Raw genomic sequence first — 25438 nt, forward strand, 5'->3', positions numbered from 1 at the left:
GCTGGGTTGCCTGGGTTGTTTTCTTTGTCTGGGTTGTGTGTGGGTGGGTTTATATGCTGCTTGTTGTTTGTGTTCTGTGTTGTTTGTCTTAGGGTCCCCTTGATCCTATTTTTATTTGCATTTTAATGGATTGGCTTTTATTGTTCCTGTTGTGCTTTTACCTTTTTATTAAACTCCACGCCTGCATGATGAAGACAGCTGCACCCTGTGAGAAGGGGTCTTGGAGCGTGGGCTTGCCCCTGTCCCAGGCCCCTCTCCCTGTACCACCCCTCCTGCTGTGGTGTATGTGTGGCGATGTCATTCTGAGTGGTTTAATAAAAGAAAAAAAAAAAAACTTACACTTGGTAATCCCAGGCAGTCTCCCAACCAAGTACTAACCAAGCCCGGCCCCGCTTAGCTTCCGAGATCAGACGAGATCGGGCGCAGTCGGAATGGTATGGCCGTAAGCGAGGGAAGCGGCCAGAATCAGCCCTTTTGTTTTCAGTTGAGGGTTTATTGAGAGTCGCACCGAGAGAAGAGCAGACGTCGATGCGGCATTGATGTCAAGATGTCTTTGAGAAAGTCGTTCTTAAAATGAGGAAGAAAGCGGTGAGTTGCATACGATTGCTACGAGTACTTTCTGCAAAAGTGGGCTGGGACTGCCGTCGTTTTACAAATAAAGGTAATTTGTGAAATGAAAGGGGAGTGACATCTTTACATTCGTGGCAAGACGCAGGGCCCTCTGGATAAGGTGAAAGTAAGATAAAGCTTATGGCACTTGGTAATCCCAGGCAGTCTCCCAACCAAGTACTAACCAAGCCCTGCCCCGCTTAGCTTCCGAGATCAGACCAGATCGGGCGCAGTCGGAACGGTATGGCCGTAAGCGAGGGAAGCGGGCAGAATCAGCCCTTTTGTTTTCAGTTGAGGGTTTATTGAGAGTCGCACCGAGAGAAGAGCAGACGTCGATGCGGCATTGATGTCAAGATGTCTTTGAGAAAGTCATTATTAAAATGAGGAAGAAAGCGGTGAGTTGTATACGATTGCTACGAGTACTTTCTGCAAAAGTGGGCGGGGACTGCCGTCGTTGTACAAATAAAGGTAATTTGAGAAATGAAAGGGGAGTGACATCTTTACATTCGTGGCAAGACGCAGGGCCCTCTGGATAAACTGAAAGTAAGAAAAAGCTTACGGCACTTGGTAATCCCAGGCAGTCTCCCAACCAAGTACTAACCAAGCCCGGCCCCACTTAGCTTCCGAGATCAGACGAGATCGGGCGCAGTCACTCCCCTTTCATTTCACAAATTACCTTTATTTGTACAACGACGGCAGTCCCAGCCCACCCTTGCAGAAAGTACTCGTAGCAATCGTATACAACTCACCGCTTTCTTCCTCATTTTAAGAACGACTTTCTCAAAGACATCTTGACATCAATGCGGCATCGACGTCGGCAGTTCTCTCGGTGCGACTCTCAATTAATCCTCTACTGAAAACAAAATGGCTGATTCTGGCCGCTTCCCTCCCTTACGGCCATACCGTTCCGACTGCGCCCAATCTCGTCTGATCTCGGAAGCTAAGCGGGGCCGGGCTTGGTTAGTACTTGGTTGGGAGACTGCCTGGGATTACCAAGTGCCGTAAGCTTTTTCATACTTTCACTTTATCCAGAGGGCGCTGCATCTTGCCACGAATGTAAAGATATCACTCCCCTTTCATTTTACAAATTACCTTTATTTGTACAACGACGGCAGTCCCAGCCCACTTTTGCAGAAAGTACTCGTAGCAATCGTATTCAACTCACCGCTTTCTTCCTCATTTTAATAACGACTTTCTCAAAGACATCTTGACATCAATTCCGCATCGACGTCTGCTCTTCTCTCGGTGCGACTCTCAATAAACCCTCAACTGAAAACAAAAGGGCTGATTCGGGCCGCTTCCCTCGCTTACGGCCATACCGTTCCGACTGCGCCCGATCTCGTCTGATCTCGGAAACTAAGCGGGGCCGGGCTTGGTTAGTACTTGGTTGGGAGACTGCCTGGGATTACCAAGTGCCGTAAGCTTTTTCTTACTTTCACTTTATCCAGAGGGCCCTGCGTCTTGCCACGAATTGAACGATGTCACTCCCCTATCATTTCACAAATTACCTTGATTTGTACAACGACGGTAGCCCACTTTTGCAGAAAGTACTCATAGCAATCGTATACAACTCACTGCTTTCTTCCTCATTTTAAGAACTACTTTCTCAAAGACATCTTGACATCAATGCCGCATCGACGTCTGCTCTTCTCTCGGTGCGACTCTCAATAAACCCTCAACTGAAAACAAAAGAGCTGATTCTGGCCGCTTCCCTCGCTTACGGCCATACCGTTCCGACTGCGCCCGATCTCGTCTGATCTCGGAAGCTAAGCGGGGCCGGGCTTGGTTAGTACTTGGCTGGGAGACTGCCTTGGATTACCAAGTGCCGTAAGCTTTTTCTTACTTTCACTTTATCCAGAGGGCCCAGCGTCTTGCCACGAATGTAAAGATATCACTCCCCTTTCATTTCACAAATTACCTTTATTTGTACAACGACGGTAGCCCACTTTTGCAGAAAGTACTCGTAGCAATCGAATACAACTCACCGCTTTCTTCCTCATTTTAATAACGACTTTCTCAAAGACATCTTGACATCAATGCCGCATCGACGTCTGCTCTTCTCTCGGTGCGACTCTCAATAAACCCTCAACTGAAAACAAAAGGGCTGATTCTGGCCGCTTCCCTCGCTTACGGCCATACCGTTCCGACTGCGCCCGATCTCGTCTGATCTCGGAAGCTAAGCGGGGCCGGGCTTGGTTAGTACTTGGTTGGGAGACTGCCTGGGATTACCAAGTGCCGTAAGCTTTTTCTTACTTTCACTTTATCCAGAGGGCCCTGCGTCTTGCCACGAATTGAACGATGTCAATCCCCTTTCATTTCACAAAGTATCTTTATTTGTACAACGACGGTAGCCCACTTTTGCAGAAAGTACTCGTAGCAATCGTATACAACTCACCGCTTTCTTCCTCATTTTAATAACGACTTTCTCAAAGACATCCTGACATCAATGCCGCATCGACGTCTGCTCTTCTCTCGGTGCGACTCTCAATAAACCCTCAACTGAAAACAAAAGGGCTGATTCTGGCCGCTTCCCTCGCTTACGGCCATACCGTTCCGACTGCGCCCGATCTCGTCTGATCTCGGAAGCTAAGCGGGGCCGGGCTTGGTTAGTACTTGGCTGGGAGACTGCCTGGGATTACCAAGTGCCGTAAACTTTTTCTTACTTTCACTTTATCCAGAGGGCCCTGCGTCTTGCCACGAATTGAACGATGTCAATCCCCTTTCATTTCACAAAGTATCTTTTTTGTACAATGACGGTAGCCCACTTTTGCAGAAAGTACTCGTAGCAAGCGTATACAACTCACCGCTTTCTTCCTCATTTTAATAACGACTTTCTCAAAGACATCTTGACATCAATGCCGCATCGACATCTGCTCTTCTCTCGGTGCGATTCTCAATAAACCCTCAACTGAAAACAAAAGTGCTGATTCTGGCCGCTTCCCTTGCTTACGGCCATACCGTTCCGACTGCGCCTGATCTCGTCTGATCTCGGAAGCTACGCGGGGCCGGGCTTGGTTAGTACTTGGTTGGGAGACTGCCTGGGATTACCAAGTGCCGTAAGCTTTTTCTTACTTTCACTTTATCCAGAGGGCCCTGCGTCTTGCCACGAATGTAATGATGTCAATCCCCTTTCATTTCACAAATTACCTTTATTTGTACAACGACGGTAGCCCACTTTTGCAGAAAGTACTCGTAGCAATCGTATACAACTCACCGCTTTCTTCCTCATTTTAATAACGACTTTCTCAAAGACATCTTGACATCAATGCCGCATCGACGTCTGCTCTTCTCTCGGTGCGACTCTCAATAAACCCTCAACTGAAAACAAAAGGGCTGATTCTGGCCACTTCCCTCGCTTCTGGCCATACCATTCCGACTGCGCCCGATCTCGTCTGATCTCGGAAGCTAAGCGGGGCCGGGCTTGGTTAGTACTTGGTTGGGAGACTGCCTGGGATTACCAAGTGCCGTAAGCTTTTTCTTACTTTCACCTTATCCAGAGGGCCCTGCGTCTTGCCACGAATGTAAAGATGTCACTCCCCCTTCATTTCACGAATTACCTTTATTTGTACAACGACGGCAGTCCCCGCCCACTTTTGCAGAAAGTACTCGTAGCAATCGTATACAACTCACTGCTTTCTTCCTCATTTTAATAATGACTTTCTCAAAGACATCTTGACATCAATGCTGCATCGACATCTGCTCTTCTCTCGGTGCGACTCTCAATTAACCCTCAACTGAAAACAAAAGGGCTGATTCTGGCCGCTTCCCTTGCTTACGGCCATACCGTTCCGACTGCGCCCGATCTCGTCTTATCTCGGAAGCTAAGCGGGGCCGGGCTTGGTTAGTACTTGGTTGGGAGACTGCCTGGGATTACCAAGTGCCGTAAACTTTTTCTTACTTTCACTTTTTCCAGAGGGCCCTGCATCTTGCCACGAATGTAAAGATATCACTCCCCTATCATTTCACAAAGTATCTTTATTTGTACAACGACGGCAGTCCCCGCCCACTTTTGCAGAAAGTACTCGTAGCAATCGTATACAACTCACCGCTTTCTTCCTCATTTTAATAACGACTTTCTCAAAGACATCTTGACATTAATAACGACTTTCTCAAAGACATCTTGACATCAATGCCGCATCGACGTCTGCTCTTCTCTCGGTGCGACTCTCAATAAACCCTCAACTGAAAACAAAAGGGCTGATTCTGGCCGCTTCCCTCGCTTACGGCCATACCGTTCCGACTGCGCCCGATCTCGTCTGATCTTGGAAGCTAAGCGGGGCCGGGCTTGGTTAGTACTTGGTTGGGAGACTGCCTGGGATTACCAAGTGCCGTAAGCTTTTTCTTACTTTCACTTTATCCCGAGGGCCCAGCGTCTTGCCACGAATGTAAAGCTGTCACTCCCCTATCATTTCACAAAGTATCTTTATTTGTACAACGACGGCAGTCCCCGCCCACTTTTGCAGAAAGTACTCGTAGCAATCGCATACAACTCACCGCTTTCTTCCTCATTTTAATAACGACTTTCTCAAAGACATCTTGACATCAATGCCGCATCGACGTCTGCTCTTCTCTCGGTGCGACTCACAATAAACCCTCAACTGAAAACAAAAGGGCTGATTCTGGCCGCTTCCCTCGCTTACGGCCATACCTTTCCGACTGCGCCCGATCTCGTCTGATCTCGGAAGCTAAGCGGGGCCGGGCTTGGTTAGTACTTGGTTGGGAGACTGCCTGGGAATGGGAAATGACCCCCCCAAGTCCCTATGGCTGATCCTGGGTTGTGCAGAATACTGGATTAGCATGTTTTTTGGCGGCATCTGCTGGCCGGTTGAGGCATGACATCAGTAAATTGAAATTTAATTCATTTAGGATGTTTTTTTCATTTAGGATGGTAATTTTCAATTGGGCCAACGCAATTGAGGGGAAACAGATTAGACCTCATGAACCATATATTCGAGAGCATATCTGAAAGCATATACCTTACTGCCTTCATACAGGTTTTAAATGCAGTCATTTCAGGTAAATACAGTATTTACTTGTGCTCTGGTTACCAGGTTGACCTTGGCTGATTCTCAGGGGGCTTGCTTGACGATTCTGGAGGCATCTCTTTGCAGGCATCGAGGCATCATACCAAAGGGTTGACATTGCACAGTCACTTTATTTTAACACAACTTTGCAAACACCAAGTAATAGACACAGACACTTTCAAATTCTAGATTTGTTTTATTAATATTACACTTAAGTTGTATCAAATGGAGTTTATAAATCACAAACAAGAATATAAATAAAATAATAAATAATGTATCAACAAATTGTATCAACAGCGGGTATAAAATCTGAAAATTGAATTAATATTATATATTAATGTTGATCAATATTATATAGTATCAGTAAAATATTATTTATAAGTAAAAATACATATTATAAATATACAAATATAACATAATAAATATTGTATTAAAAAAAATTTAAACAGCAGGTATAAAATTTGAAAACAGAAACATATAATAGCCAGTTTTTCTTTGTATTCAGAAGTGCCCAAAGTGTCCAGGCATGAGAACAGGAGAGGGAACAGGAACAGACAAGTTAGGATTAGAGGTGTCAGTTTTTTTTCCTCTTCTCCAGTTCCTTGTCCACCACACTTTTAAAGTGCTCAAAACATGTATACACTACACCTTCAAAACCAGATGTGGTTGATTTATTAGTAGTAGGACAATACGTAAAATTTTTCTGGCTGCTTCCAGCCGATTTGTCCTTTGAAGGTGTGTACCTCTTCCGTTGGCCACCGCACTGAGGTACCTGGCAAGCCCCACAGGGCCTCTGGGATTTACTGGGCATGATTGGTTTGATGGTGGGTGCAGGGGATGGTAAAACAGGGACAAAGGCCTGAGTGCAAGACGGCCCAGTAAATTGAATTGATGGAGCCTGTGGCTGTGCTGGAACCACCAGAAGCACCGGTGCTGCTGAAACTGTGGGTGGCACGTAGGAGGCGGCGACAGCAGGCTTTCGCTGGATGGGCCGGTCTGAAGGCCCTGTCTCTAGCTTGGACTTGGGCTCTGGCTCTTCAAAGTCCAACCTGTAAATGTATTGAACACACAGGAGATCATGAGTATTCATTTATGTGCATTAACCCTTTGCTCTCCTCACAATACATAAATGAAACACTTGAAAAACTTACCTCCGCTTCTCACCATGCCTTTTCCCAGCGACATGGTGAAGCTGCTCGTACTGCACTTGAGGTCTCTCTGGTGGCGGCAGTGACGACGGCAGAGCAGGAGCTTCGGGCAGCGGAAGACTCGTCCAGGAGATTTTCTGCAAAACACACACACACACACACAAAGTATTAAGTGCATTGCTTTAATTATAATAATGAACTCACATGATGACACAAGCAAAAAACATCAAGTCTTAGTAGCTCTACTAGTGATACAATGGTCATTACATAGTTATGACATATATGAGCATTCTATTACCTGCAGCAGCCAACAGCTCAGCATCACTGGCATAGTTAGCGTCATGCTGGAACTGGGAGACAGAAGACTCAGACTTTGATGCCTGTTTCTGAAAAAAATAAGTAACTGTAAGATACACACACCAATGCTGATTGTTGCTCAACATAGGTCAAAAGATAGCCCAGTTATCTTACCTTCAACTTCTTGTCTAGATGACATCTGACAGAGGGGAAGTCTCGCACATACTCCAGCATGCGCTCCTTTTGCCACTTCAGATGATCATTCTGCTCACCCTTCTGGCAATACTCGCCGAGCAACCACACGACCCAGCCAACATCATTTTCCAGCAGCCACCTGAATGACTGCCCAGCATACTTTCCAAAGGTGTGGACTAGCTGGCCTTTCCACATCTCTCCTCCAGCTTTTTTGGCAAAAGCCTCTGCCTTTGCAGCATCCAGCCAGGTTGGGTCCTCCACCTTGTTGGGGGCCTCTGCCACAGCCTTGGCAGCAGCTGTGCACTGCAGCCAGGCCTCTCCCTGCCTGTAGAGATGGATGCGGGGGTATTGATGCTGCTTCAAATGCAGGTGGAGGTTGGGTTTGGTGCTGAAACTCTTCCCACACACGCCACAGTCATGCTCCTTTGGAGTATGAATCTTCATGTGGCGAGTGAGGTTCGACTTCTCTGTGAAGTTCTTGTCGCACACCTCGCATTTGTGGTGGTCCATGTTGATTACTGGATGTTGGTAATGTGGTACAATAAAACATAATATGAGTTATTGATCACTGTTAATCCAATTTTCCAATATGTTGCTATGCCAAAACAAATATTTAGTCCCATCTTTGGTAGCTCATTTAAAATCAGTAAATCACTTTATGTAGGATAAGGTTTAAAGCTGAAGCAGATAGCCATCCTCCTCCCCTCTACCCTTACACACGCGCACACACACACACACACACAAATAGTTATTTGTATAATTACAGCCTTGTAGATTGACAAACGTGCTTCTATGTGATAGAATACGCATAGCAATCAGCTACATACAACTAGACAAAATTGTCACACAAACAAGCCAGTAAACGATAGCAGCAGCTAGTCGACAGTTTCCAGAGAAATCTTTTGTCAAAATCAGCACAGCCATACATGCCAAACACCTGTCTTGTAAAAACAGCTAAAAATGATGAAGGAGAGTAATTTACCGCTGAGAGAGGATATTTCTAAGTGAGACGAAATTACCGCCGATCGCTGACTCAATTGGGAATGCTCAACCATTGGTCTGTTGAGAATGCTCAACCATTGGCCAGTTGAGCCAGGCCAATGGTTGAGCGCTGTTGAGGACGAGCCTCGCTCAATGATTGGTGTTGCCGCGCTCAACTTTGCTCAACATCGCTCAACCATTGGCCGGTTGAGCAGAGGATAGGGACTTGGAGGAGAAATCGCCTGGGATTACCAAGTGCCGTAAGCTTTTTCTTACTTTCACTTTATCCCGAGGGCCCAGCGTCTTGCCACGAATGTAAAGCTTTCACTCCCCTTTCATTTCACAAATTACCTTTATTTGTACAACGATGGCAGTCCCAGCCCACTTTTGCAGAAAGTACTCGTAGCAATCGTATACAACTCACCGCTTTCTTCCTCATTTTAATAACGACTTTCTCAAAGACATCTTGACATCAATGACGCATCGACGTCTGCTCTTCTCTCGGTGCGACTCTCAATAAACCCTCAACTGAAATCAAAAGGGCTGATTCTGGCCGCTTCTCTCGCTTACTGCCATACCGTTCCGACTGCACCCGATCTCGTCTGATCTCGGAAGCTAAGCGGGGCCGGGCTTGGTTAGTACTTGGTTGGGAGACTGCCTGGGATTACCAAGTGCCGTAAGCTTTTTCTTACTTTCACTTTATCCAGAGGGCCCTGCGTCTTGCCACGAATGTAAAGATATCACTCCCCTTTCATTTCACGAATTGCCTTTATTTGCACAACGACGGCAGTCCCAGCCCACTTTTGCAGAAAGTACTCGTAGCAATCGTATACAACTCACAGCTTTCTTCCTCACTTTAATAACGACTTTCTCAAAGACATCTTGACATCAATGCCGCATCGACGTCTGCTCTTCTCTCGGTGCGACTCTCAATAAACCCTCAACTGAAAACAAAAGGGCTGATTCTGGCCGCTTCCCTCGCTTACGGCCATACCGTTCCGACTGCGCCCGATCTCGTCTGATCTTAAAAGCTAAGCGGGGTCAGGCTTGGTTAGTACTTGGTTGGGAGACTGCCTGGGATTACCAAGTGCCGTAAGCTTTTTCTTACTTTCACTTTATCCCGAGGGCCCAGCGTCTTGCCACGAATGTAAAGCTGTCACTCCACTATCATTTCACAAAGTATCTTTATTTGTACAACGACGGCAATCCCCGCCCACTTTTGCAGAAAGTACTCGTAGCAATCGCATACAACTCACCGCTTTCTTCCTCATTTTAATAACGACTTTCTCAAAGACATCTTGACATCAATGCCGCATCGACGTCTGCTCTTCTCTCTGTGCGACTCTCAATAAACCTTCAACTGAAAACAAAAGGGCTGATTCTGGCCGCTTCCCTCGCTTACGGCCATACCGTTCCGACTGCGCCCGATCTCGTCTGATCTCAGAAGCTAAGCGGGGCCGGGCTTGGTTAGTACTTGGTTGGGAGACTGCCTGGGATTACCAAGTGCCGTAAGCTTTTTCTTACTTTCACTTTATCCAGAGGGCCCTGCGTCTTGCCACGAATGTAAAGATATCACTCCCCTTTCATTTCACGAATTGCCTTTATTTGTACAACGACGGCAGTCCCAGCCCACTTTTGCAGAAAGTACTCGTAGCAATCGTATACAACTCACCGCTTTCTTCCTCACTTTAATAACGACTTTCTCAAAGACATCTTGACATCAATGCCGCATCGACGTCTGCTCTTCTCTCGGTGCGACTCTCAATTAACCCTCAACTGAATACAAAAGTGCTGATTCTGGCCGCTTCCCTCGCTTACGGCCATACCGTTCCGACTGCGCCCGATCTCGTCTGATCTCGGAAGCTAAGCGGGACCGGGCTAGCTTAGTACTTGGTTGGGAGACTGCTTGGGATTACCAAGTGCCGTAAGCTTTTTCTTACTTTCACTTTATCCCGAGGGCCCTGCGTCTTGCCACGAATGTAAAGCTGTCACTCCCCTATCATTTCACAAAGTATCTTTATTTGTACAACGACGGCAGTCGCCGCCCACTTTTGCAGAAAGTACTCGTAGCAATCGCATACAACTCACCGCTTTCTTCCTCACTTTAATAACGACTTTCTCAAAGACATCTTGACATCAATGCCGCATCGACGTCTGCTCTTCTCTCGGTGCGACTCTCAATAAACCCTCAACTGAAAACAAAAGGGCTGATTCTGGCTGCTTCCCTCGCTTACGGCCATACCGTTCCGACTGCGCCCGATCTCGTCTGATCTCGGAAGCTAAGCGGGGCCGGGCTTGGTTAGTACTTGGTTGGGAGACTGCCTGGTATTACCTAGTGCCGTAAGCTTTTTCTTACTTTCACCTTATCCAGAGGGCCCTGCGTCTTGCCACGAATGTAAAGATGTCACTCCCCTTTCATTTCACAAATTACCTTTATTTGTACAACGACGGCAGTCCCCGCCCACTTTTGCAGAAAGTACTCGTAGCAATCGCATACAACTCACCGCTTTCTTCCTCATTTTAATAAAGACTTTCTCAAAGACATCTTGACATCAATGCCGCATCGACGTCTGCTCTTCTCTCGGTGCGACTCTCAATAAACCCTCAACTGAAAACAAAAGGGCTGATTCTGGCCACTTCCCTCGCTTACGGCCATACTGTTCCGACTGCGCCTGATCTCGTCTGATCTCGGAAGCTAAGCGGGGCCGGGCTTGGTTAGTACTTGGTTGGGAGACTGCCTGGGAATACCAAGTGCCGTAAGCTTTTTCTTAGTTTCACCTTATCCAGAGGGCCCTGCGTCTTGCCACGAATGGAAAGATGTCACTCCCATTTCATTTCACAAATTACCTTTATTTGTACAACGACGGCAGTCCCAGCCCACTTTTGCAGAAAGTACTCGTAGCAATCGTATGCAACTCACCGCTTTCTTCCTCCTTTTAAGAACGACTTTCTCAAAGACATCTTGACATCAATGCCGCATCGACGTCTGCTCTTCTCCCGGTGCGACTCTCAGTAAACCCTCAACTGAAAACAAAAGTGCTGATTCTGGCCGCTTCCCTCGCTTACGGCCATACCGTTCCGACTGCGCCCGATCTCGTCTGATCTCGGAAGCTAAGCGGGGCCGGGCTTGGTTAGTACTTGTTTGGGAGACTGCCTGGGATTACCAAGTGCCGTAAACTTTTTCTTACTTTCACTTTTTCCAGAGGGCCCTGCGTCTTGCCACGAATTGAACGATGTCACTCCCCTTTTATTTCACAAATTACCTTTATTTGTACAACGACGGCAGTCCCAGCCCACTTTTGCAGAAAGTACTGGTAGCAATCGCATACAACTCACCGCTTTCTTCCTCATTTTAATAAAGACTTTCTCAAAGACATCTTGACATCAATGCCGCATCGACGTCTGCTCTTCTCTCGGTGCGACTCTCAATAAACCCTCAACTGAAAACAAAAGGGCTGATTCTGGCCGCTTCCCTCGCTTACGGCCATACCGTTCCGACTGCGCCCGATCTCGTCTGATCTCGGAAGCTAAGCGGGGCCGGGCTTGGTTAGTACTTGGTTGGGAGACTGCCTGGGATTACCAAGTGCCGTAAACTTTTTCTTACTTTCACTTTTTCCAGAGGGCCCTGCGTCTTGCCACGAATTGAACGATGTCACTCCCCTTTCATTTCACAAATTACCTTTATTTCTACAACGACGGCAGTCCCAGCCCACTTTCGCAGAAAGTACTCGTAGCAATCGTATACAACTCACCGCTTTCTTCCTCATTTTAAGAACGACTTTCTCAAAGACATCTTGACATCAATGCCGCATCGACGTCTGCTCTTCTCTCGGTGCGACTCTCAATAAACCCTCAACTGAAAACAAAAGGGCTGATTCTGGCCGCTTCCCTCGCTTACGGCCATACCGTTCCGACTGCGCCCGATCTCGTCTGATCTCGGAAGCTAAGCGGGGCCGGGCTTGGTTAGTACTTGGTTGGGAGACTGCTTGGGATTACGAAGTGCCGTAAGCTTTTTCTTACTTTCACTCTATCCCGAGGGCCCAGCGTCTTGCTACGAATGTAAAGCTGTCACTCCCCTATCATTTCACAAAGTATCTTTATTTGTACAACGACGGCAGTCCCCGCCCACTTTTGCAGAAAGTACTCGTAGCAATCGCATACAACTCACCGCTTTCTTCCTCATTTTAATAAAGACTTTCTCAAAGACATCTTGACATCAATGCCGCATCGACGTCTGCTCTTCTCTCGGTGCGACTCTCAATAAACCCTCAACTGAAAACAAAAGGGCTGATTCTGGCCACTTCCCTCGCTTACGGCCATACTGTTCCGACTGCGCCCGATCTCGTCTGATCTCGGAAGCTAAGCGGGGCCGGGCTTGGTTAGTACTTGGTTGGGAGACTGCCTGGGAATACCAAGTGCCGTAAGCTTTTTCTTAGTTTCACCTTATCCAGAGGGCCCTGCGTCTTGCCACGAATGTAAAGATGTCACTACCCTTTCATTTCACAAATTACCTTTATTTGTACAAAGACGGCAGTCCCAGCCCACTTTTGCAGAAAGTACTCGTAGCAATCGTATACAACTCACCGATTTCTTCCTCATTTTAATAACGACTTTCTCAAAGACATCTTGACATCAATGCCGCATCGACGTCTGCTCTTCTCTCAGTGCGACTCTCAATTAACCCTCAACTGAAAACAAAAGTGCTGATTCTGGCCGCTTCCCTTGCTTACGGCCATACCGTTCCGACTGCGCCCGATCTCGTCTGATCTCGGAAGCTAAGCGGGACCGGGCTTGGTTAGTACTTGGTTGGGAGACTGCTTGGGATTACCAAGTGCCGTAAGCTTTTTCTTACTTTCACCTTATCCAGAGGGCCCTGCGTCTTGCCACGAATGTAAAGATGTCACTACCCTTTCATTTCACAAATTACCTTTATTTGTACAAAGACGGCAGTCCCAGCCCACTTTTGCAGAAAGTACTCGTAGCAATCGTATACAACTCACCGCTTTCTTCCTCATTTTAAGAACGACTTTCTCAAAGACATCTTGACATCAATGCCGCATCGACGTCTGCTCTTCTCTCGGTGCGACTCTCAATTAACCCTCAACTGAAAACAAAAGTGCTGATTCTGGCCGCTTCCCTCGCTTACGGCCATACCGATCCGACTGCGCCCGATCTCGTCTGATCTCGGAAGCTAAGCGGGGCCGGGCTTGGTTAGTACTTGGTTGGGAGACTGCCTGGGAATACCAAGTGCCGTAAGCTTTTTCTTAGTTTCACCTTATCCAGAGGGCCCTGCGTCTTGCCACGAATGTAAAGATGTCACTGCCCTTTCATTTCACAAATTACCTTTATTTGTACAAAGACGGCAGTCCCCGCCCACTTTTGCAGAAAGTACTCGTAGCAATCGTATACAACTCACCGATTTCTTCCTCATTTTAATAACGACTTTCTCAAAGACATCTTGACATCAATGCCGCATCGACGTCTGCTCTTCTCTCGGTGCGACTCTCAATAAACCCTCAACTGAAAACAAAAGTGCTGATTCTGGCAGCTTCCCTCGCTTACGGCCATACCGTTCCGACTGCGCATGATCGTGCCTGATCCTGCGCGGCTCAGTGTGTGTGTGGTGGTGCTTTTTTTTTGCCTTTGCAGTTCACTTGGTTTTCCGTTTCTTTCTCCGTTTTATTTAATAATTGTTTTGGTTTAGTTTTGCCTTGGTTAGCCTCCCCTCTCCCTGGCTGCTTCGTTGCGCCGGAGGGGGAGGCTTGTCACTCGTTTTGTGTGTCTTTTTTTGCATTTATTTCTGTTCGTTTGGTTTCCTTTGCGCGGTGCGCGTTTACTTCCGGGTTTGTCAATTAGGCTTTTTTTCGTTTATTTCAGCGTTTCTTCAGTTTCTTTTTGTGCTGGTTCTGTTTTCCCTCTCCCTGGCCTCATTTTGGGCCGGGGGGGAGGCTTGTCACCCTTTATTTCGCCCCTGATTTGTGTTTTGTTTTCGCCCTCCGTTTCTGTGCGCGTTTTTCATCCGTTGTAGTTTGCTCTGGTTTATCTTGTTTTTGGATCACTGTTCCTTTTCTTTTCTGTCCCAGTTCGTTTCCCCTCTCCCTGGCCGTTTTATTGTGCTAGGGAGAGAGGCTTGTCATTCGATTTTTTTCGCCGGTCTTGTGTTTTGTTTTCCACTTCCGTGTTTTGCGCGTTTATTATTTACCGGCTTTTCTTTTTCCCCCTTGATTGCTGGTTTGTTTTGTCCCCCGGGCTCCCTTATTGGTTGCCCCCCCTCCTCCCCTTCATTGTTTGATCATGGCTGCTCAGCCGCAGCCATCCACGTCGCGTGCAGCCGCGGCTGCACAGGCGTTCGGTGTTGATGATGGTGATGACGTGTCGCGTGCAGCCGCGGCTGCACGGGCGCTGGATTCTGACAAGGTTTATTCTCTGGATGATTTTGGTAGGGTGGAAATGGAGGTAGATATGGCGGTGGAGCCGCCTGGTCTGGGTGACCAGGGGCCCGGTGAGTGGGTGAAGGTTGTTTCTCGTAAGAGGGCGGCGGCGGCGGCGACGGCTTCCGGGTCGGGAGCGGTGCCCGCTAAGGTGAGCGGCGGGGCCGGTGATGGTGCTGGTGCGGGGGTCGGCGGTGCCATCTCTCCGCCTGACAGCTATGCTGGGAGGGTGGCTCAGGCCGGTCGGGCGCAGCGGGCGGGTGCAGGTGTGCGCGTGGGCACGGGGGTGCGTGCGGGTGTCCTGCGCCAGGGTGCGGCGCCACGAGGCGCCTGGGACGAGGGCCCTGCCCCAAAGGGGCCTTATACTAAGGAGGCCACTGCCTCCGTAGACTTCAGTGCGTTTGACAGCGTGCCTTTGCTGGAGGTGGCGAAGGCGATATTGTTGTTGGTGCCGAAGGACGCCCTGCTGGCCGTGTGCCCGGCCCCTAACGTGGCAGTGGAGGTTACCTTCACCGCCCCCGAATACATCGAGCTCATTGAGGGCGGCCTCACCGTACAGGGCAAGCTCTGCCCGGTCAGACGCCTCTGTCAGGCGGAGCGCGTGGTCTCCTTTCTGCACCTGCCTGCGTATGTGCCCGATCAGGTCATTCTCGATCGCCTTGCGGCATGGGGAGTGGAGCCCATCCTCCCGGTGCGCCGTCGGCTCCTGCCCGGCACTCAAGTCACTGACGGCGCCCGCTGCGTCAGGGTGCGTTTCCCGGCCGGCGTGGTGTCCTTGCCCTACAGTGCCCGATTTGATACGGCCGAAGGGCCCCGCTACATTCGGGTCGCCCATGACAATCAGGTCCGCCTCTGTCGGATGTGCCTCCAGCCGGGGCACGTGGTGGCCCAGTGCCCCCAATACGTGTGCCGTGTCTGCGGGCTGCAGGGGCACTACGCCCGTGACTGTGTTGCCGCCCGCTGTGCTGGCTGCCGCAAGGCCGCCGCCCTGTGCACCTGCCCTGGCGCCCCTGGTCGGGACGGGCCGGCCTCCGCTGCCGGGGACGGGGTTGACCCGGGCTCTCACGCTGGGGGGGAAGAGGGGGTGTCTCTCCTTCCGCCCCAGGACCCCAGTAATGCTGCCGCCATCGCCATGCCTTTGACACCCCCTGTGGCTGCTGCCGCTGACTGCCTGGATTCCAGCATGACTGACCACCTCCCTGCTCCTGTGGCTGGCCCGAGGGGAGAGGTGAGTGGGGGTCCCGTCATGGGGGTGGACGCTGTGCCCTTTGGGGGGGCCGGAGACCCCCCGGCCGCACAGGACCTCCTTGGGGCGTCGGGCGTTGAGGACATGGAGCTGCCCTCCGGAGCTGCGGTCCCTGTGGAGCTGCCAGTGCCCTTGCCTGTCTCCCAGTCCCTGTTTTCGGAGCCCCCGCCCGCCCCGCCCTCGTCTCTCACCCCGTCCCTTCCCGCAGCTCCGGCCGCGGGTGAAGTGCGCCCGGCGTCCCGGATGGCCGGGGGTGAGACTGTGGATGGCCCCCCTCCCCCAGCCCCCGCTCCCTCTTCCCCCTCCCCTCCGCCTCCATCTGCCGAGCCCCTGGCGTCGCCCTGGTCCGGCATTCCCCCCTTCGGCACTGATACCCTGCGTCAGCTCGATGCCCTGGACCCGGACCCCTTCGTCGCCCCGCGGTCCCAGACGGGTGCGGGCAAGGCCCCCGTGAATAAGCCTGGCAAGGCCAAGAACAAGCTCCGTTTTTGCATGGGGTCTAGGTCCGGGGCGTCCCATCAGCCCCCTCTGCCGGGCCTAGCCAACACTCTGCGGCGCCAGGAGGAGCGGCGGCAGTCGGCGGTGGCGGCCCTGGTGGCCATGCGTGCTGCGAGCCCGGGTCATGACGACAGCGGCGACACGGACTGATGCTTCATCGCCACACCCCCTTCATTGACTCATGTCTTCCTTTGGTTGTGTTGTCTTTCCGTGTGTATTGCTTTTCTGCTGCCCTGGTTTTGTTTTTGGTTTCTGTTTACATTATCCCGCCTCCGTGTCGCCTTCTGCCCCTGCTATCGCCGCTGTCGTCCCCGCTTCACCCCGTCCCCTAGGTCCCGTGCGTTTTAATTGATTGCTCGTGTTTTATTGTGTTTTTTTTTACGGCCCGCCTATTTATTGTATTTATGGTTCTTTTTATGGTTTCTTTTATTGTTCTTATTGTGTTGCTTGTCCCTTTTACCTGTGTGTTTCCCGCGACATCGCTCCACCATCCGGGTGGGTTAGTGGGGTGGTTGTCTGGGTGGGCCTGTTCGGCTGGGAGCGTCCCGCTTTTATCTGGGTATGTGTGGCTTTTACCTCCTGTGCCGGTGTCTTGTCTGTGTGATGTGTCCCCTGCCTGGTGCCTAACAGAGACTCTTTTATCCCAATGACACTGACTCTGACCTCCCTCAATGCCCGGGGGCTGCGCTCCTGGGCCAAGGCCCAGGCAGTTTTAACTTCGTGTTGTGACTCGTCCGTTGTGTGTTTGCAAGAGACTGGGTGGGATGGGCCTTTTATTGATAGAGTGCGGGACGCATGGTCGGGCGATGTCTTCTTCTCCACCGCCTCCGTCGGGCCAGGTGTCGTCGGTTGGGGTGTCGCGCTGCTCTGTCGCCGCCCGCGTGTCCAGTCGGCATCCCTGCTGTACTCGGACGGGGAGGGCAAGTGTCTGGCTGTCGGGCTCTGTCTGGAGGGGGGTTTCGCCTGCACCGTCGTGGTCGTGCACGCGCCCAATGACGGGGCCCGGTGTGCCTCCTTCTTCGACCGCCTGGCTGCCCGTGTGGCGCGGTGGCCCTGTCCTCTCGTGGTCGGGGACTTCAACATCTCCCTCTCTCGCCTGGATGTGCGGAGGGGGGCAGTCGTGCGGGCCGATGCGGGGCGAGCAGCTCTCCTCCGCTTGATGCGTGCCTGTCATCTCACGGACCTGTGGAGGGATCGCAACCCTGACCGTCGTGTCCTTTCCAGGACGCAGCGTGTCCGGGGCGTGATGCACGGCAGCAGGCTGGACTACGCTCTGGTGTCCCCTGCTGTCGCTGCCCGTGTCCGTACGGTGTGCTATCGGGAGTGTCTCGTGAGCGATCACGACTACTTTCTCTGCACGCTTGACTCTGGGGAGGTGCAGCGCGGGCGGGGCACGTGGATCCTCAACCCCTCCCTCTTAAGCGATGGTACCGTTACTGCTAAGGTGAGCTTCGCATTGTGGACTGGGGTGCGGTCGCCCCTGTTCTCCCTCGACATTCAGGCGGGGTGGGAATTGTTAAAGCGGGAGGTGGCGGCCGTTTTGCAGGATGCCGGGAAGGCCGCAGCCGGACGCTTTCGGCAGAAGGAGCGCGCCTTGCTGCGTGATCTCCAGCTGGAACTGCTGGCGCTCGAGCAGGATGCAGGGGACCCCGTGCGGGTCTCGGCCCTGCAGGACGAGCTGGCTCTCCTCTCTGAGCGGAGGCACGCCGGGGCGGCGTTGCGGAGCGGGGTGCGTTTCGTCGCCCCTGGTGAGCTCTCTCCTCGCTATTTCAGGGCGATGGAGGAGTCCCGGGGGGCTGCGAGGCTGCTCCGTTCGGTGCGCTGCCCGGACGGCCAGTTGGTGTCCGACGCACCCGGTGTCCTGCGCGTCGTGCGGGACTACTGGGCCGCTATGTTCACCAGCGAGCGCATCGATCTGGACGCCCTCTCCCCCCTCACGGGGCTGATTGAGGCGCGCCTTTCGCCCGAGAGCGTCGCCCTGTGTGACGCCCCCTTGTCATGTGATGAGATTGGGGCAGCTATTGACCGGCTCCGGCCGCGAAAGTGTCCCGGCTCCGACGGCCTCACGGCAGACTTTTACAGGGTCTTTAAGGGGGAGCTGGTGCCCATCTTGCAGGCCCTTTATAGTGACGTCCTCGCCCGCGGTGGGATGCACGGCACCATCCGGCTGGGTTTGATTAAGATGCTCTTTAAGCACACGGGAGACAGGGGGGAGCTGGCTAATTACAGGCCCCTCACCATGCTCAACACCGATTACAAGGTGTTGGCCTCGGTCTTGGCCTCCCGGCTCAGTCGGGTGCTGCCGTCCCTCATCCGCACCACCCAGACGTACGGGGTGACGGGCCGCACCATCCTGGACACTGTCCGGGATGTGCAGGCGGCGGTGGGTTTCATGGAGACGGCGGGTTCGCCCGGTTACTTGGTGAAGCTCGACTTCGCCAAGGCCTTTGACAGGGTCGAGCACGCCTACCTCCAGCGTGTGATGGAGGTCTTCGGCTTCGGCCCGGGCTTCCTGGCCTGGACGCGCCTCTTGTGCGCCTCCGCCATGACCGCGGTCGCCTGTAACGGCTACGTCACTGCGCCCTTCCGCATGACGCGTTCGGTGCGGCAGGGCTGCCCCCTGTCGGCCGCCTTGTACACCTTGGCGGTCGAGCCCCTCGGCCTCCTGGTGGCCGCCTCTCGTGGCATTGCTAGGGTGCCCATCGGCCCGACATGCTTCGCTCCGCCGGTCTTTCAGTACGCTGATGACACCACCCTGCTCGTGCCCGACGGGGCCAGCGTGGGGGCTGCGTTACGCAGCGTGCAGCAGTACTGTGACATCACTGGGGCCAGGGTCAACCTGCAGAAGTCGGTGTACCTGCGGCTCGGTTCGGCCGGGCCTCTGCCCGCCGAGCTGGGGCTGACTGAGGCCGAGGGGGACGTGCGCCTCCTGGGCGTTCTGCTCGGGAGGAGTGCGGACGATGCGACGGGGAGGATGTGGGACGATCTGACGGGTGGTGTGGAGCGGCGGCTGGCCGGGTGGTCGGGCCGTCTCCTCTCGCTGCAGCAGAAGGTGTTCCTGTTGAACGCAATGGTGTTGTCTGTGCTGTGGTTTCACCTGAGCGTCACTCACATGCCCCACGGACATTACGCCAGGCTGCGGAAGGCCGTCCTGCGCTTCCTCTGGGGGGGGGGCAGAGTCATGGTGGCTTACGCTACCTTGATTGGCCCCCCTGCCGAGGGTGGCCTGGGCCTCCTGGACCCTCTGGTCCAGTCGAAGGCCCTGCGTGTGCGGATGTTGCAAGCCTTCCTGGACGAGAGTCGCCCCTCCCTGTGGAAGGCGGTGCTCTCGCTCCGGCTGGGACAGTGTGCGGGGAGGGAGCTGGCCGAGGACGCTCTTTGGATGCGTCTCCGGCCCGGCATGGTGCGTGGCATCCCCTCCTTCTACGCACACCTCCTCTTGGCGTGGGCTGAGTTCCAGGAGCACACTGTCGTGGTGCCTGAGGGGCGGCAGCTTCTGCTTCGGCAGCCGCTGCTGCTCAATCCGCGCGTCCTCTCCGGGGGGCGGCCCCTCGAGTTCCGGCACTGGTGGGAGGCTGGGGTGCGTCAGGTGCGAGACCTCTTTTATGAGGTGCGCCCTGGCTTCCTGCCTCCCGCGGCCGTCTATGACCAGGTCGAGGTTGTGGCCGAGAGGGCCTCCAGGGTCACTGTTGCCAGGCAGTGTCTGGCGGCGAGGGCTGCCCTCCCTGCTGCGTGGGTGCGTGACATTGAGCGGGCCGGCGGCCCCCGGGATGTGGCCCCCCGTTTCCCCGCGGTGTATGTGAGGCGGCTGTCCGGGTCCCTCGCCCCTTTGGGGGCGTGTGTGACCCGTGACTTTGCCCGCCTCTACAGGCAGCGTGCTTTTGTTGCCCCGGTGGCGCAGGCCTTTTGGAGCGCTCGCTTCCCCGCCCTGGGGCCTGACCTGTTGTGGGGGAACGTGCTGGTCTGCCCGGCGGACCCTGCCCTGGCCCTTTTCGACTACAGACAGCGGCACAACGCCCTATGGTCAATGTCGTGGCTTCATAGACTGGGCTTCGCCGCGTCTCCGCTCTGCCCAGTGTGCCGGGATGTGGAGGAGGGCCTTACGCACATGTTCTTTGGCTGTTCACAGTTAGCTGATTTCATTGTGTGGGCTCTGGAGGTGGTGGACAGGATAGCCGGGGCGGTGGGGCCCGTGCCTGTTTTTACTGAGGCGGGGTGGCAGGTCATGTTCCTGTTTGGTGTCCCCAAGGTCCACCCCGCCAGCACCTTTCTTAACTTGTTTTTAGCAGTCGCTAAATATGTTGTTTGGTTGCGGCGCAACAAGGCCCGCTATGAGCGCGTGGTTTTAGATCCTGTTTTAATGTGCCGCTATCGGCTGCGACTGGTTTTATCTAAGGTGTTTTTATTGTCTGCCGGGCCTCATGACATGCCCCGGTTCTTAAGTGATTATGTGCACCGGGTTCCTTTTGTGTCTGTTGTGGGTGGGCGGTTGGTTTGGGATGTGTTTTGAGGGTGGGCTGCTTGTTTTCTCTTGTTTTTCTGTTTTGGGTGGGTTGCTTGGGTTGTTTTTCTTGGGTTTGTCTGTGTGGGTGGGTCGTGTGCTGCTTGTTGTCCGTCTTCTGTGTTGTTCGATGTTGGGGCTGTTGCTCCTTTTAATTGGCATTTTAGTGATTGGCTTTTATTGCTTGTGCTTTGTTTTTCTTTTTATTAAACTGCATACCTGCATGATGAGGACTGCTGCACCCTGTGAGTAGGGGTCTTGGAGCGCGGGCTTGCCCCGTTCCCTGGCCCCTCTCCCTGTACCGCCCCCCCTGCTGTGGTGTATGTGTGGCACTGTCGTTCTGAGTGGTTTAATAAAAAAAAAAAAAAAAACTGCGCCCGATCTCGTCTGATCTCGGAAGCTAAGCGGGGCCGGGCTTGGTTAGTACTTGGTTGGGAGACTGCTTGGGATTACGAAGTGCCGTAAGCTTTTTCTTACTTTCACTCTATCCCGAGGGCCCAGCTTCTTGCTACGAATGTAAAGCTGTCACTCCCCTATCATTTCACAAAGTATCTTTATTTGTACAACGACGGCAGTCCCCGCCCACTTTTGCAGAAAGTACTCGTAGCAATCGCATACAACTCACCGCTTTCTTCCTCATTTTAATAAAGTCTTTCTCAAAGACATCTTGACATCAATGCCGCATCGACGTCTGCTCTTCTCTCGGTGCGACTCTCAATAAACCCTCAACTGAAAACAAAAGGGCTGATTCTGGCCGCTTCCCTCGCTTACGGCCATACTATTCCGACTGCGCCTGATCTCGTCTGATCTCGGAAGCTAAGCGGGGCCGGGCTTGGTTAGTACTTGGTTGGGAGACTGCCTGGGAATACCAAGTGCCGTAAGCTTTTTCTTAGTTTCACCTTATCCAGAGGGCCCTGCGTCTTGCTACGAATTGAAAGATGTCACTCCCTTTTCATTTCACAAATTACCTTTATTTGTACAACGACGGCAGTCCCAGCCCACTTTTGCAGAAAGTACTCGTAGCAATCGTATACAACTCACCGCTTTCTTCCTCATTTTAAGAACGACTTTCTCAAAGACATCTTGACATCAATGCCGCATCGACGTCTGCTCTTCTCTCGGTGCGACTCTCAATAAACCCTCAACTGAAAACAAAAGGGCTGATTCTGGCCGCTTCCCTCGCTTACGGCCATACCGTTCCGACTGCGCCCGATCTCGTCTGATCTCGGAAGCTAAGCGGGGCCGGGCGTGGTTAGTACTTGGTTGGGAGACTGCCTGGAATTACCAAGTGCCGTAAGCCTTTTCTTACTTTCACTTTTTCCAGAGGGCCCTGCATCTTGCCACGAATATAAAGATGTCACTCCCCTTTCATTTCACAAATTACCTTTATTTGTACAATGACGGCAGTCCCCGCCCACTTTTGCAGAAAGTACTCGTAGCAATCGTATACAACTCACCGCTTTCTTCCTCATTTTAATAATGACTTTCTCAAAGACATCTTGACATCAATGCCGCATCGACGTCTGCTCTTCTCTCGGTGCGACTCTCAATAAACCCTCAACTAAAAACAAAAGGCCTGATTCTGGGCGCTTCCCTCGCTTACGGCCATACCGTTCCGATTGCGCCCGATCTCGTCTGATCTCGAAAGCTAAGCGGGGCCGGGCTTGGTTAGTACTTGGTTGGTAGACTGCCTGGGATTACCAAGTGCCGTAAGCTTTTTCTTACTTTCACTTTATCCAGAGGGCCCTGCATCTTGCCATGAATGTAAAGATGTCACTCCCCTTTCATTTCACAAATTACCTTTATTTGTACAATGACGGTAGCCCACTTTTGCAGAAAGTACTAGTAGCAATCGAATACAACTCACCGCTTTCTTCCTCATTTTAATAACGACTTTCTCAAAGACATCTTGACATCAATGCCGCATCGACGTCTGCTCTTCTCTCGGTGCGACTCTCAATAAACCCTCAACTGAAAACAAAAGGGCTGATTCTGGCCGCTTCCCTCGCTTATGGCCATACCGTTCCGACTGTGCCCAATCTCGTCTGATCTCGGAAGCTAAGCGGGGCCGGGCTTGGTTAGTACTTGGTTGGGAGACTGCCTGGAATTACCAAGTGCCGTAAGCTTTTTCTTACTTTCACTTTATCCCGAGGGCCCAGCGTCTTGCTACGAATGTAAAGCTGTCACTCCCCTATCATTTATTTGTACAATGACGGCAGCCCAATTTTGCAGAAAGTACTCGTAGCAATCGTATACAACTCACCGCTTTCTTCCTCATTTTAATAACGACTTTCTCAAACACATCTTGACGTCAATGCCGCATCGACGTCTGCTCTTCTCTCGGTGCGACTCTCAATAAACCCTCAACTGAAAACAAAAGGGCTGATTCTGGCCACTTCCCTCGCTTACGGCCATACCGTTCCGACTGCGCCCGATCTCGTCTGATCTCGGAAGCTAAGCGGGGCAGGGCTTGGTTAGTACTTGGTTGGGAGACTGCCTGGGAATACCAAGTGCCGTAAGCTTTTTCTTAGTTTCACCTTATCCAGAGGGCCCTGCGTATTGCCACGAATTGAAAGATGTCACTCCCTTTTCATTTCACAAAGTATCTTTATTTGTACAATGACGGCAGCCCAATTTTGCAGAAAGTACTCGTAGCAATCGTATACAACTCACCGCTTTCTTCCTCATTTTAAGAAGGACTTTCTCAAAGACATCTTGATATCAATGCGGCATCGACGTCTGCTCTTCTCTCGGTGCGACTCTCAATAAACCCTCAACTGAAAACAAAAGGGCTGATTCTGGCCGCTTCCCTCGCTTCCGGCCATACCGTTCCGACTGCGCCCGATCTCGTCTGATCTCGGAAGCTAAGCGGGGCCGGGCTTTGTTAGTACTTGGTTGGGAGACTGCCTGGGATTACCAAGTGCCGTACGCTTTATCTTACTTTCACTTTATCCAGAGGGCCCTGCATCTTGCCACGAATGTAAAGATATCACTCCCCTTTCATTTCACAAATTACCTTTATTTGTACAACGACGGCAGTCCCCGCCCACTTTTGCAGAAAGTACTCGTAGCAATCGTATACAACTCACCACTTTCTTCCTCATTTTAAGAACGACTTTCTCAAAGACATCTTGACATCAATGCCGCATCGACGTCTGCTCTTCTCTCGGTGCGACTGTCAATAAACCCTCAACTGAAAACAAAAGGGTTGATTCTGGCCGCTTCCCTCGCTTGCGGCCATACTGTTCCGACTGCGCCCGATCTCGTCTGATCTCGGAAGCTAAGCGGGGCCGGGCTTGGTTAGTACTTGGTTGGGAGACTGCCTGGGATTACCAAGTGCCGTAAGCTTTTTCTTACTTTCACCTTATCCAGAGGGCCCTGCGTCTTGCCACGAATGTAAAGATGTCACTCCCCTTTCATTTCACAAATTACCTTTATTTGTACAACGACGGCAGCCCACTTTTGCAGAAAGTACTCGTAGCAATCGTATACAACTCACCGCTTTCTTCCTCATTTTAAGAACGACTTTCTCAAAGACATCTTGACATTCTTCAGTCTGCTCTTCTCTCGGTGCGACTCTCAATAAACCCTCAACTGAAAACAAAAGGGCTGATTCTGGTCGCTTCCCTCGCTTACGGCCATACCGTTCCAACTGCGCATGATCGCGTCTGATCCTGTGCGGCTCAGTGAGTGTGTGGTAGTGAGTGCGTGCGGTGGTATGTTTTTTTGCCTTCGCTATTTGCTTCCCTTACGAAAATTAACCATGGTTTCCTATGGTTTTTATGCAGTAACCATAGTTTTACTATGGTACCTCATGGTACTTTGGTACTACCCATAGTACTACCATGGTTTATCCATAGAGCTTCATGGTAGCTGTGGTACTACCATAGTTTACATATAGCACTTCATTGTAACCATGGTACTACTATGGTTTTAAAAAGGACCCAGCAAATGTGCACTTGCAAGGCCCATCCGGGTTCTTGTCTGGAAGTGTGGACTAGGGCCAACCCACACCAAACCTAAATGCACCCATTGCGGGCTATGATGAAAGTAATGATATTGCAAAACACTGTATTACAAGCATTTTTTTTATTGTAGAATCTTTTAATAGACTGTACATTTGTAGAATTTATAACTTTAAAATAATTTCATTCAACATTTTCTTTGTATACATCAGGTACCCTACTTAAAAAGTAATAGTAGTAACATCAATAATAGACTAGCAGTCTGTCAATTGACTATCATATCACAATAGTACATTTAATTAAGCAAATTAAGTCATATATATATAAAATACATACATACATACATTGCATATACACAAACATCCCCAGGCCCAAAAAATTAGGCAAGGATTTACTACTCCTATTTTTTATACTGTTATATATTGTACATACCTATAGCAACTTTTCCTTCTATAATTACTCTGTCATTTACCTAAATTTTAATCAGTTTCAATATTGTTCACTAGAGGAACTACATACTTTCTTTTGCTGACTGCAAATAAA

The 25438-nt window shown here is 51.3% G+C and overlaps 1 protein-coding gene, 12 non-coding genes and 18 pseudogenes across 13 annotated transcripts; 28 read left to right on the forward strand and 3 right to left on the reverse strand.

The window, feature by feature from the left end:
• Nucleotides 1-332: 332 nt before the first annotated feature.
• On the reverse strand, nucleotides 333-448 carry LOC140590362 (5S ribosomal RNA; annotated as a pseudogene).
• Nucleotides 449-745: 297 nt separating this feature from the next.
• LOC140590207 (5S ribosomal RNA) lies at nucleotides 746-864 on the reverse strand (annotated as a pseudogene).
• A 634-nt stretch (nucleotides 865-1498) lies between these two features.
• Nucleotides 1499-1617, forward strand: LOC140590240 (5S ribosomal RNA; annotated as a pseudogene).
• A 297-nt stretch (nucleotides 1618-1914) lies between these two features.
• Nucleotides 1915-2033, forward strand: LOC140590095 (5S ribosomal RNA; annotated as a pseudogene).
• Nucleotides 2034-2324: 291 nt separating this feature from the next.
• LOC140590025 (5S ribosomal RNA) lies at nucleotides 2325-2443 on the forward strand. The gene has a single exon (XR_011991204.1). It is a non-coding gene; the product is annotated as a 5S ribosomal RNA (ribosomal RNA).
• A 291-nt stretch (nucleotides 2444-2734) lies between these two features.
• Nucleotides 2735-2853, forward strand: LOC140589829 (5S ribosomal RNA). The gene has a single exon (XR_011991008.1). It is a non-coding gene; the product is annotated as a 5S ribosomal RNA (ribosomal RNA).
• Nucleotides 2854-3144: 291 nt separating this feature from the next.
• Nucleotides 3145-3263, forward strand: LOC140590037 (5S ribosomal RNA). Its single transcript, XR_011991216.1, has one exon. It is a non-coding gene; the product is annotated as a 5S ribosomal RNA (ribosomal RNA).
• Nucleotides 3264-3553: 290 nt separating this feature from the next.
• On the forward strand, nucleotides 3554-3672 carry LOC140590192 (5S ribosomal RNA; annotated as a pseudogene).
• Nucleotides 3673-3963: 291 nt separating this feature from the next.
• Nucleotides 3964-4082, forward strand: LOC140590148 (5S ribosomal RNA; annotated as a pseudogene).
• Nucleotides 4083-4379: 297 nt separating this feature from the next.
• On the forward strand, nucleotides 4380-4498 carry LOC140590270 (5S ribosomal RNA; annotated as a pseudogene).
• Nucleotides 4499-4827: 329 nt separating this feature from the next.
• On the forward strand, nucleotides 4828-4946 carry LOC140590041 (5S ribosomal RNA). Its single transcript, XR_011991220.1, has one exon. It is a non-coding gene; the product is annotated as a 5S ribosomal RNA (ribosomal RNA).
• Nucleotides 4947-6293: 1347 nt separating this feature from the next.
• On the reverse strand, nucleotides 6294-7783 carry LOC140589103 (uncharacterized). The gene is made up of 4 exons (XM_072711724.1): nucleotides 7253-7783; nucleotides 7080-7167; nucleotides 6785-6918; nucleotides 6294-6682 (listed from the first exon to the last, which is right to left on the reverse strand). Exons 1-3 carry the CDS (start codon nucleotides 7781-7783, stop codon nucleotides 6794-6796), a joined length of 744 nt encoding a protein of 247 aa, XP_072567825.1. The 3' UTR covers nucleotides 6294-6682; nucleotides 6785-6793.
• Nucleotides 7784-8818: 1035 nt separating this feature from the next.
• Nucleotides 8819-8937, forward strand: LOC140590060 (5S ribosomal RNA; annotated as a pseudogene).
• A 297-nt stretch (nucleotides 8938-9234) lies between these two features.
• On the forward strand, nucleotides 9235-9353 carry LOC140590337 (5S ribosomal RNA; annotated as a pseudogene).
• A 297-nt stretch (nucleotides 9354-9650) lies between these two features.
• Nucleotides 9651-9769, forward strand: LOC140590090 (5S ribosomal RNA; annotated as a pseudogene).
• Nucleotides 9770-10066: 297 nt separating this feature from the next.
• On the forward strand, nucleotides 10067-10185 carry LOC140589946 (5S ribosomal RNA). The gene has a single exon (XR_011991125.1). It is a non-coding gene; the product is annotated as a 5S ribosomal RNA (ribosomal RNA).
• Nucleotides 10186-10482: 297 nt separating this feature from the next.
• On the forward strand, nucleotides 10483-10601 carry LOC140590129 (5S ribosomal RNA; annotated as a pseudogene).
• A 297-nt stretch (nucleotides 10602-10898) lies between these two features.
• On the forward strand, nucleotides 10899-11017 carry LOC140589746 (5S ribosomal RNA). Its single transcript, XR_011990925.1, has one exon. It is a non-coding gene; the product is annotated as a 5S ribosomal RNA (ribosomal RNA).
• A 297-nt stretch (nucleotides 11018-11314) lies between these two features.
• LOC140590136 (5S ribosomal RNA) lies at nucleotides 11315-11433 on the forward strand (annotated as a pseudogene).
• A 297-nt stretch (nucleotides 11434-11730) lies between these two features.
• Nucleotides 11731-11849, forward strand: LOC140590024 (5S ribosomal RNA). Its single transcript, XR_011991203.1, has one exon. It is a non-coding gene; the product is annotated as a 5S ribosomal RNA (ribosomal RNA).
• Nucleotides 11850-12146: 297 nt separating this feature from the next.
• LOC140590130 (5S ribosomal RNA) lies at nucleotides 12147-12265 on the forward strand (annotated as a pseudogene).
• Nucleotides 12266-12562: 297 nt separating this feature from the next.
• Nucleotides 12563-12681, forward strand: LOC140589481 (5S ribosomal RNA). The gene has a single exon (XR_011990660.1). It is a non-coding gene; the product is annotated as a 5S ribosomal RNA (ribosomal RNA).
• Nucleotides 12682-12978: 297 nt separating this feature from the next.
• LOC140589700 (5S ribosomal RNA) lies at nucleotides 12979-13097 on the forward strand. Its single transcript, XR_011990879.1, has one exon. It is a non-coding gene; the product is annotated as a 5S ribosomal RNA (ribosomal RNA).
• Nucleotides 13098-13394: 297 nt separating this feature from the next.
• Nucleotides 13395-13513, forward strand: LOC140589459 (5S ribosomal RNA). Its single transcript, XR_011990638.1, has one exon. It is a non-coding gene; the product is annotated as a 5S ribosomal RNA (ribosomal RNA).
• Nucleotides 13514-21695: 8182 nt separating this feature from the next.
• LOC140589711 (5S ribosomal RNA) lies at nucleotides 21696-21814 on the forward strand. Its single transcript, XR_011990890.1, has one exon. It is a non-coding gene; the product is annotated as a 5S ribosomal RNA (ribosomal RNA).
• Nucleotides 21815-22111: 297 nt separating this feature from the next.
• On the forward strand, nucleotides 22112-22230 carry LOC140590159 (5S ribosomal RNA; annotated as a pseudogene).
• A 297-nt stretch (nucleotides 22231-22527) lies between these two features.
• LOC140590126 (5S ribosomal RNA) lies at nucleotides 22528-22646 on the forward strand (annotated as a pseudogene).
• Nucleotides 22647-22937: 291 nt separating this feature from the next.
• On the forward strand, nucleotides 22938-23056 carry LOC140590312 (5S ribosomal RNA; annotated as a pseudogene).
• Nucleotides 23057-23333: 277 nt separating this feature from the next.
• On the forward strand, nucleotides 23334-23452 carry LOC140590050 (5S ribosomal RNA). Its single transcript, XR_011991225.1, has one exon. It is a non-coding gene; the product is annotated as a 5S ribosomal RNA (ribosomal RNA).
• A 291-nt stretch (nucleotides 23453-23743) lies between these two features.
• Nucleotides 23744-23862, forward strand: LOC140590335 (5S ribosomal RNA; annotated as a pseudogene).
• Nucleotides 23863-24159: 297 nt separating this feature from the next.
• LOC140590092 (5S ribosomal RNA) lies at nucleotides 24160-24278 on the forward strand (annotated as a pseudogene).
• Nucleotides 24279-25438: the final 1160 nt, after the last annotated feature.

This window comes from Paramormyrops kingsleyae, chromosome 4 (assembly GCF_048594095.1).
Source record: "Paramormyrops kingsleyae isolate MSU_618 chromosome 4, PKINGS_0.4, whole genome shotgun sequence".
Taxonomy (NCBI): Eukaryota; Metazoa; Chordata; class Actinopteri; order Osteoglossiformes; family Mormyridae; genus Paramormyrops; species Paramormyrops kingsleyae.

Coding starts and splice junctions, on each gene's coding strand:
- LOC140589103 (XM_072711724.1), bottom strand. CDS start 7,783: ATGGACCACCACAAATGCGAGGTGTGCGACAAGAACTTCACAGAGAAG. Junction 7,168..7,252: donor ATCTAGACAAGAAGTTGAAG/GTAAGATAACTG, acceptor TATTTTTTTCAG/AAACAGGCATCAAAGTCTGA. Junction 6,919..7,079: donor TGAGCTGTTGGCTGCTGCAG/GTAATAGAATGC, acceptor TGTGTTTTGCAG/AAAATCTCCTGGACGAGTCT.